General features: G+C 43.9%; 1 protein-coding gene and 1 pseudogene across 1 annotated transcript; both read right to left on the bottom strand.

Annotated features, from left to right (window-relative positions):
- Nucleotides 1-1862: 1862 nt before the first annotated feature.
- Nucleotides 1863-2021, bottom strand: LOC119868689 (annotated as a pseudogene).
- A 2245-nt stretch (nucleotides 2022-4266) lies between these two features.
- ARMCX1 (armadillo repeat containing X-linked 1) lies at nucleotides 4267-8343 on the bottom strand. Its single transcript, NM_001313792.1, has 4 exons — nucleotides 8254-8343; nucleotides 7314-7469; nucleotides 6424-6537; nucleotides 4267-6179 (listed from the first exon to the last, which is right to left on the bottom strand). The coding sequence occupies exon 4, from the start codon at nucleotides 6042-6044 to the stop codon at nucleotides 4665-4667; it is 1380 nt and encodes a 459-aa protein (NP_001300721.1). The 5' UTR covers nucleotides 6045-6179; nucleotides 6424-6537; nucleotides 7314-7469; nucleotides 8254-8343; the 3' UTR covers nucleotides 4267-4664.
- Nucleotides 8344-10232: the final 1889 nt, after the last annotated feature.

Genomic DNA, 10232 nt, shown 5'->3' with positions numbered 1-10232 from the left:
TTACCTTTTCCTGACAGCATACCTTGTGGAAGGACTTTTTATATCACTAGTTTGGAGTTATCTCCAAATATTAATTTTATCCATAAGTAGAAACATTATTTTTATGTTTGCTGCTCTTGAGGCAGGGTACACTGAGCTACTGTTGGTAATGTCTCATATTACAGAGCTCATTTCCTTAAAAATATAGAATAGTTTGGGTCGTTTCTTAGCTCAAGACTAGGAAACAGGGTCTGGGGCACCAGTTTACCTTGAAATGTATAATACAAGGAAACAAGTGCAAGGGGGAAAGGAAAGTGAGGCCAGGAAAGAGGGAAAGCAAATACACAGGGCTACGTTAGCCATCTGGACAGAACTTTTCAAAAAAACACGCTGATTATATCGTATGATGTCTTCAATAAGGATACATAAAATCACCATTTCTAAGAGCAGTCTATGTAAGTGGAAAAGATGGAAAAGAACTTATTTGTCAGCTCTCTTGAGTAGTCTCCACTGCTCAAAGTCCACCCCACAGGGTGAACTTGGCAGAAAAATTAACCAAAAAAGAAGTATAAACACAAAATTTGCCTGAACTGCATCCATTTGCTAAACCTACACTTGGGGTGTTTATTGAGACAAGGAAAGTAAAATACGAATTTTTAAAAAAGAAAGCCAGTTTTCCAAACCTTGAAATATTACACTTTGGGTGCCAATTTAAAAGAGAACTATACTCCATTTTTGTAAAATTACCTCTGAGCACATTTGACTGGGATAGACTCACTTAAATCCCTAAAACCTTTAGATGAGAACAAAACCAAAATATCTGGAGTGCCTGGGTGGTTCAGTCAGTTAAGTGGCTGCTTTCACCTTGGGGTCATCATCCCAAGGTTCTGGGATTGAGTCCCACATAGGACTCCCTGCTCAATGGGAAGGTTGGTTTTCCCTCTGCCTGTTGCTCCCCATGCTTGTGCTCTTGCTCTCTCTCAAATAAATAAATAAATAAATAAATAAATAAATAAATAAATAAACAAACAAACAAATAAATAAATCCTAAAAAAAAAAAATCAGAATATCTTCTGAGTTTCTAATTTCCCTGGTTTCCCAGGAGCTGCCATTATCTCTAAACAAAACACTGCCTCTTCTCTGTCCCCATGATCTGCCACAATCCTGGCCACAATCCTAGAGCTGTACCCTTCCCAAAATGCTGGAGAGTGGCAGGCTCCAATGTGGAAACATCAGGTCATCAGTGTGTGGCTTGGCCAGCCATGTAGCCTGCCTAAACCAGGCACACATGAGACACATCTGTCTCACGCAGCACTTCCCAAAGTCCAGGTGATTAGGTTCCAAATACTACCAGGTGTGGGACATCAGAAGTACACACAGGGCACATAGAGCTGTGCCACGCTAAGACTAGTTCCTTCCCAGTCTCTGTTCAACAAGACTTCCAGAAAATTTTTGGCATCCAGTCACACCTTGGGCCGCCACATTACCACAACAATGAGAATTATTATTCTGTATTAAATGCCCACTGGTGCTTGACCTGGTGTCATGGGAATTAAATGGTCACAGAGGCACAGAGAGCCTGCAGCCAGTCATCTCCCAGAAGGAGGAAATAAAGATAGAAGTGGGAGGGAGGGAGAGGGGGAAAGAATGGGAGGGAAGGAGAGGAGGAGAAATCTGCCAAGAGCAGATGGATGCTAGTCAGGCCTATGCCCCTGCCATATGGTGGCTTTTTATTACTTAACCTCATTTTTACCCACCTTTAGAATGAGGTTAAGAACAAACAAAGGGTTGTGGAAGGGGAGTGGGTAATGGGGTGACTGGGTGTTGGGCACTAAGGAGGGCACTTGATGGAATGAGCACTGGGTGCTATACTGTATTTTGGCAAATTGAATTTAAATTAAAAAATAAAATAAAATGAGGTTAAGTAATAATAGTCATTCAGCACCCCAAATTCAACATGGCTTGATGTGAATATTTTCAATTAGCAATAATCGCACCTCGGATAAACCTCGTTGGCTACGATACTGCCACTGCGCAAAGCTAATGATGTGAATATTTTTAAGGTTTTTTTATGCATTTGAGAGAAAGTATGAGCAGGAGAGTGGGGCAGAGGGAGAAGTAGACTCCTCGCTAAGCAGGGAGCCCTACATGGGGCTCAGTCCCAGGACCCCAAGATTACAACCTGAGTCAAGGCAGAGGTTTAACTGACTGAGCCACCCAGGTGCCCCGTGAATATTTTTTTAGATGTTCAAGCTACACATCTGGTCAGAAAATAAGTCTCATTGTCTCTACTTTCTCAAGCATCTCCAATAAATACTTTTTAAGGGGAAAGTTAGAAAATGTTTAAATCAGGCTCTGAAAATGTATTTACAGTATCATCTAATTTTATAAAAGTCCCTCAGTACCCCAACTTGAACATATCAATACGAAGGTGATTATTTGCTCAATACCCAAAATGCTCATCCTACCTGACATATAGGAGCACCATGATAATAAATATTCTTTTCTCTGTTTCTCATCTAAACCTCACCTATTGGCAACTCCCAACACTTTACTCTTTCTTCTATACCTTGCTATGTGGGTATCTATATAAAGTTACGGACTCGACATAAAGAATATCATCTCCATCTGTGTCTTCTATCAAGGAGAGTTTTGTGTCAAATATCTAATAGAGGCATTATACAGACATTTGGTTCCATACAAAGTGATTTTAAAGCAACCAATTGTTCGTGTTTGGAAGGCTAGTGGTTCTACCTCTTACTAATGGAGTGGTCTCGGGAAACTTACCTAACTTCTCCAAGTCTCATTTCTTCTGTAATAAAAATATAGTATTTACTTGACAGGATTATTGAGGAGATCAAGTGGAGAGGGTAGAAAGTATATAAAATGCCAATCAGTGCTGACAAACAGTAGATACCACCCACTTTTTCTTCATTAATATACATATCTGGTACATAAATGCGTTGCTTATCAAATTGGAGTAATATTATTCTTTAAAAAAGAGAAAATTCAAGGGCTTCTAGTTTTGTCTGAAGTTATCACTATAACCAAGAGAAAAGCATATGAATTTATTTAACATAAGTTTTGTATAACATGAGCCCTCATAAGGTAATGAAGATTCAAACAAGTGGCAAAATCTAAGCGCTTATATAGCAGGTTGAAGGAAGACAGGCAATTGTGTAAAAGTAAAATACGAGGATACTAAAGGAAGATAAAATTTAGCAAGATCTGTTCGTACAGAGTTCTTTCAGCCTCAGCTCCTTATCTCTGGTGATAGAAATATATCTTTCCTCCGGGTATAGGGAAGATAATTTTCATATGGGATTTTTTTCTCCTGCCTTCAGGAAGAAAAGGGTAGGTCAGAGCGCCTTTCTTATACCTATTTTCCAAATGCTTTTAGTTCAAAACAATCTTTATGCCAAAGGAGCATATTTGGGGGCATCATGTTCTACCAACTTTCACTCTCATATAAAGTTTAAAACAAAAAAACTCATAAATTAAAAATCAATCAAACCATAAAACTAAAAAAAATTTAATTAACATGAATTTAATGAGATTGATTAAATGTTGCTTTGTTGTCTCTAAATCACAAGCTGAAATATGATTATGACAGTGACACAACAGCATAGATTACCTTGATTTAAACATTCCTTCAGTAGAGGGAGCTTGATTGACTCCTCCTCAACCTTTGGCCAGCTCCCTTAACTCAAACTACTGCAAAACCTCTATCAGTACAAAATAATGTACTCGCTATGGAGCAAATGCACCCTTTAAGTATTAAATATCCTTTTACATTTTTCTCACTGACTAGAAGCATAATTTCCCTGATCTAAGATGTCTTTGATTTTTAGATACATCATTATTTTACGTGCCACTACAAAAGGAAAACAATATTTCTAATTAAAGTATGGCACAATGCTAAGATGCCATCAACTGTCAGATGCATACTAACTTCAGCAATACCAAACTATGGGGGAAAGAAGTCTATGTTATGATCTGTGAATACAGTGATGCTATTTTGTGCCATAACAATTTAACTTAGCACAAAATTTGTCTCCCAAGTCACCAGATGTTTTCCAAACATCTCCATTTTTATCCTTTCAAGCCCAACTTACTTAACTGTCCCCCTTCGTAAAACTTCACCTGAGCACTGTTGCCTATAGAAGTTTCCGCATTTGCCGGGAAGGGTTTGGCCATGATTAGAGGCTCGTGGTTTTGTTAGTGTGCCTTTGTTTCCATACATCTTAACTCTCAAAATAGATCATAAACTCAAGGATGTGATACATTTTTTTTTTTTGCTGGTTAAAACACACTTTATTGATGAAACACAAGTTGAAGATTAACAAATGTAAACCAATACAAAAGTATAGTTTGTTTATGATTAATCTGCTGTCAGTTTAGGAAGAGAGTAAAAAATATCTCAATCTAGGTAGCAAGATGAAATCAGTAAATGCTTTCTTTATACAAGCTCTGGTATTCATTAATTCGTTAAAATGGTCCAGCCTAAAACCAGCCACCCCAAGTAACATCACTGTTGATGACCCTTGATAGTCATTATCCCAAAATAAGAGCTGAAAGGATCTCTTTGCCACGTAAGCACAGTGGAAAACAAAGAATTTACAAAATGCATTGTTCCCAGTGCACACTAAAAAATGCTTTCGATATTGTTTGGGACATACCCCTAATTAGAGTTTGGTCAATACTTTTAGGACTTTAACTTTCACCACCAGATCATTGTGATTTGCTAATGCCTTGATTTTCTTAACACACACTCCAGATTCTTTGAATAAGAAAAAAAGTGAACTTCTGCTGAATTCTTTCTTAGATGATGCGAGCCCTTCGTTTTTTATGTTGTCATTTATATTCTCAAATAGTGTAAGGATGTTAAGAAGAATCTCTCTGTCCCATTCTTTATTAAAGAGGGAAATCAATTCTGATGGGACTTTACAACTGACCAGCTCCCTGGTCATGGCTGGATTTTCAGTAAAGTTTATAATTAGTTTCATAATCTGAATCTTGGTGAAGTAATTTCCCAGAAATAACAAAGCGAAAAAGTCTGGAAAAGAATAGGAAAGCAAATGTTGGTAATGATTAGTCACAGTCATATTGGTCAACAGTCGTAGTCCAGCCATCTGCACAGCTGAGTCCAAGCGACAGATCATGGTATCATCACATACTTGACTGATGTAGGTCTTAATCTTTCCCTGATTTTCAGCATTCACACTCAAGTTATTAAGGGCATTGTAAGCTTTTTCCCTGATAATAGGATCTTTCGTTTTTATCAGTTTTGCAATAATTGGAAGACCACCCAATTCACGAATAGCATTTTGGTTAAAAGAATATGCGGCATTGTTACCCAGAGTGACCAAGGCTATTTCTTGAATAAAAGGATCATTTGATCTTTCCAGGATGTTAAGAACCTTTTGAAGGTCAGGAGCACCCAGAATATCGTCAATCTTATAGGGAAAGTTGAACTTGCCCCTGCGAACAGGCCATGCCGTGGCTGGAGTCCTGGTGCTCTTACCTCGAGTTCTTCCCTTGGTTTTTCCACTTGCCCTACTTCCAACCCTCGAACTCCTGGTGGGGTGGCAGCCTCCACCTCTGCCTCCTGGGCAGGGTAAACTGGGTGCAAGTGTCCTGTTCCCAGAGATAGTGCTCAACCTGGCACCTCTCCCAGCTTTTGCACTTGCCTGTTCCTTCAGAGTGTTGAAAAGGGCTTTAGCCTTGGCCTCTAGACCACCTCCACTCTGGGCCCCCACCTGGGCTGCTGCCTTTATATCTGAACCACTCTGGAGTTCCATGCCCACCTCAGCCTTGACCTTTGCTTCACCCTGAAGTCTAGCTCCAGTTCCCATCCCAGCATTAGCCTTAGCTCCTTTCCCAGTCTTGACCCCAGACTCTACAATATCAATAGATTCCTCCTCCTCCTCGTCTTCTTCATCATCGCCATCCCAGATTTTCTCACTCTCGTCTCTTCCCCAGGTCAGTCTGTACACGCAGTAGCAGGCTCCAGCCCCAATCACCACACCAGCGGCCACGCAGCCAGCTTCCCGAGTACGGCCCATGCCGGGGTGAATGTCTGAGCCAAATTCTTAACAGGGTGGAGCAGGATTGCTCTGGCCCAGAGGACTGCTCCTATGTTGGGGACAGTCTTCAGCCACAGGTGGCAGGCCTTGTTGTAGCTGCTGATACAACAGAAGCTAGAAATGAAGGAAAGATTTAGGGCATCAGTCTCTTTTGTGCCTTTACATGCCCACAAACTGAACTACAGACCAACAAATGGATGAGGACGGGACAGGGACTCAGAGCTGGATCACTGATTCCTTTCTTCTCCTGGGAAGGTAATTTTGAAAATTTTCCCCACCTCCAGATTCTCCAACCTTTTGTTCAACCGTTCCCACCACTCCCGCACGTTAAATTTAAGGTCTCTGATCAGTTCCGTACCTCCCCTACCCCTTCAGATGTCCTGGGGTAGCAGCATCCTGACATACACCGGTGCAGGTCCAGGCAGTTTCTTCCTTCTCTCCCTTGCCTGGAAATCCACTGCGTCCTGCAAAGCTGCATACAAAGGGGTGGGGAAGAGGATGCTGAATGCTCAAGGGACAGAAGGACCTCATCCTGGATGGGCCACACTGCCCTCTCCCGAATCTCTAGCCCCTGTCCTAAGCAGCCCAACCATCCACTCCTCCTCACAGAGGTGTGTCTTTGAAATGCATTATCTCCCTTCCCCATCTCCTTTATGTCTTTCAATCTTCCACCTGACCCCACCCTATTGGAGTCGGTCACTTCGTTCAAAAGTGACACCACAGCCCCTTCCCTGTAACAAAATGGATGGTGGCGGAGAGAGTGGAAGACAGACGAAAAATGCACAAAGGTCTCGCACTCGCTCTTGCCTCCGCCACCCACACCATCTCAGAGTTACCAGGACACTCCTCCCTCCATCCAGTATACCAACCTCCACTGATCTGGGGCAATTTCCCTCCTCCTTAATCTCAGTTTCCCCCTCCTCCAATAAAACCTAAGGACTGACAACTCTGGGACTGACTGACGGACAGAGTGACACCCCACCCCGACACTGTACTCTAAAGAATAATCTGGAGCAAGATTATCCCCACCCCCACCCACTTCGGGATTCTCGAGACACCCCATCCCCCAGCCACATCCTTCTCTGTCCTGTACCTGCAGAGCACTTGGTTTTGAAAGCCCTGAAATGGTACGAAGTTGATGGGGGAGGGGGGTGGAGGAGGTCCAGGGTCCCGCTCGGGTTTGCAGTCTTTGCAATTCTCCACCCCCAAGCATCCCCAAATAGTGCCACCACCCTCACTCTGACCTACTTTTTCTGAGCAATTTTCCCCTTCTTCCTGCTTCTAGGGTTGAACTGGCCCTGAAGTGCAAGATCCACAGACGCACAAGCGACAGGACAGAGTCGGCTAGGCGGACAGAAGAGCACTTCAGAGAGTCCCAACACCAGCTTTTCCAAATTCAGGATCCTGGTTGACAAATGGATTTCATCTTTGGGCCCCTCAACCCTACCCCTACTTCGCAGGGCTCGAGGATATCAGCCCTTCTCTGCCCGCCGCCCCTTAACCCACTCCCGGAGCCCCCACCCTCAGCAGTCGGCCATTTTCCCAGCAAAAACCACACCCCTTTACCCCTTTGGAACAAATGGAAAAGGAGGCGGGCCGAGGGACTAGGGAGAACCTGGGGAGCCAAAGAAACCCCCCCTCTCAATGCATTCCCACCCCCAACGACAGCCATTTTCCCTGTGGGCCCCGTCACATCCTTTTTCCTACATAAAATAACGGGAAGATAGCCAGAGTCAGAAAAGGGCAAGTGAAGGCAAGGACCTCAACCATCCCCACCCCTCCGGGGACTGCGGGGCCATCCCACCTTTACGTAGACCAGCAGGGATTCAGAACAGATTCTTTACTCGTTTGCTCTGAGTGGTACAGCGCCCTACTACTGCAAGACACGGGGAATGACAGACGCACAGCCCCAAGACTCTGGCTTGGTAGATGCCCCAGCACACAGAGCAAGAATCTTAATAACTGCCCTTCCCGATTCAAGGCACAGGATGCCAAAGTTTCCGACTTCCTCCCTCTGGTCTGGGGTCTCCCCTGGAAACCAGACCCCGACGCCCACCTTTTTTTGTTCTTGGAAGGGTCTGGGATAGTGCAAGATTATAGAGAAAGCAGGCCTTGTCCCTCTTTGGTCTCCACCCTCCGCTACCCGCACCGCAGGGGTCCCCAAGGCAGTGCCCATCCACACACAGACCTGCTGGGATCCGGGCAGTAACCTCCTCCTCCTCCTTCCCTGGCCACCGCCCGCCTGCCCTCGGGGCAAAAAGGAGCTAGTAACCGGACCAAACCAGGATCAGGATTAGAAGGGCGTCTGCAAACGTCGGCTCCGGCTCACGTGAGGACCACGTCACCCAAGAGTTCAAGACCCCAATTACCACTCCCACCAGCAGTGCGGCAGGAGCAGGCCCACCCCTTTCCGTCCCGGCTACATCAGGTCCTGCCACTCATTTCCTTCTGCCAATCCCAAGGACCGAGGAGAGCTTCTGCTTGAGGCTGGAATTTGCTTTTCTCTGGTTAACAGGGAGAAACTGCATCTGTTCCCTTGTCCATTGGTCTTTCTTTCCTCTTTGAGGAATAGTTTTTTTTTTTTCTCTCCTTTCTCTACTCCCTGTCCAATTGCCTCTCCCCTTCTCTCACGTTCCCCCACCCCCAGCCCTGAAGGGCCAGCATTCTCCCTGTACTCCTTTATGAAACGGGAGGAAAGATCTCAGAAAAGCATATACGTAGTGGGAGTGTCTTACTTTCTTAAACTTTCCTGCTCATTTTTTTAAATCAGTATTGCGTTATTTTTATACTGAGAAAATAAAATGATCCTATTTTTAATTGAGTAAAGAATTTAAGTGGGAGGGAAAACATGAAAGGCCTCGTTAATTACATTACACGTACATATAATACAAGAAAAATGTTTCTACTGCTTACAACCAACTAGCAGCTTTCAAACATACTAACCCGTTTAAAAATTGAAAATATTTTTCATATGATCTATGAATTAGTCCACAAAGAGATCTAATCTTTAGTCGTTTAATTTGGGCCATTTAATGTAAATGATCTACTCCTTTTCCTACTTTTGAATCAACTTAGAATTTGATAAAACAAAAGCAACACAGTCCTGTCTTGTTTGATTAAAGAAAGACATGTATTTAACGTCCCAAAGTCTTGGCTGAATGCTGCAGGAAACCCTTGTGATTTGATGGCTGAACACCTGCCCCTAGATTAGATTCCAGTCCACTAAGGCAGAGGCAGCTGAGGGTGTGAGGAATGTAGAAATGGTCTGCTTTCTTGGCTTTGTCAAAAGAGAGGGAGGAAGGTGCTGCCCTCCTGCCTTTCCTGTATTCCAAAGCCTCCTATTCCCTGCATTCAGCTTCTTGATTCTGTTGCTCACTCTAAAAGTACACATGGACAGGTGACCAAGAAGGTAAATGCCACCCTTACTCAGGGGACCAACTTGAGTAACTGTCTTTGGCTTCTTCCCTTTCCCCCTCCCCCCTCCCAAATTCCCTCACGGATGTAGAAGGGACTGCTGTTCCCACATATCCCTGCAGCTGTGGGTTTCCACGAAGAAGAAGTGATTGCTGGCTGGAGGAAGCACTCAGGTCTGCCTGTTCTGCCCTCGATCTTGGTGCCTTATTAACATTGCTCCTAACACCGTCTGCTGCTACCACCTGGCTTGAGAGGTGCAGCCAGCTGGGCCTCTTACCTCTGGCCTCCTTGCCACAGGGCACCCAGGGAGAACCTAACCTTACTGTAGGGTCACTGCCTGCAGCCCACACCCACTTTGCTGCCCCCTGGCCAGATGTGTGCCCAGGCCCCAGGGGGTCTCCCCCCTGACCATACTGATTAACCTACAGTAGGCTTTCTCAACGAGCCGCCTCTGTGCTGTACCTGAAATTGTATTAAAGCTATGCACATACCTATGTTCATTTTAGTGCAGAGAGGGGTCATAGCTTTCATCAGATTCTCACAGGCATCTATGACTTAAAAAAAATTATTAAGAACTACTTGCCAGGAAAAAAGTTCTATCCCCTGAATAAAAATAAAAATCTCTCTCTCTCTCTCTCTCTCTCTCTCTCTCTCTCTCTGTCTCCCTCCCTCTCTGCTTCTGTCTTTCTCATTATACACATTTCTTTTTTTAATGTGCAAACAATGCATAAATGTATAAGGTAGAATGTGAAA

The sequence above is a fragment of the Canis lupus genome, chromosome X (genome assembly GCF_011100685.1).
Source record: "Canis lupus familiaris isolate Mischka breed German Shepherd chromosome X, alternate assembly UU_Cfam_GSD_1.0, whole genome shotgun sequence".
Taxonomy (NCBI): Eukaryota; Metazoa; Chordata; class Mammalia; order Carnivora; family Canidae; genus Canis; species Canis lupus.
This window is presented reverse-complemented; position numbering and strand designations above follow the sequence as displayed.

Bases quoted from the DNA above. Each gene is read 5' to 3' on its own strand.
- ARMCX1 (NM_001313792.1), bottom strand. From the start codon at position 6,044: ATGGGCCGTACTCGGGAAGCTGGCTGCGTGGCCGCTGGTGTGGTGATT.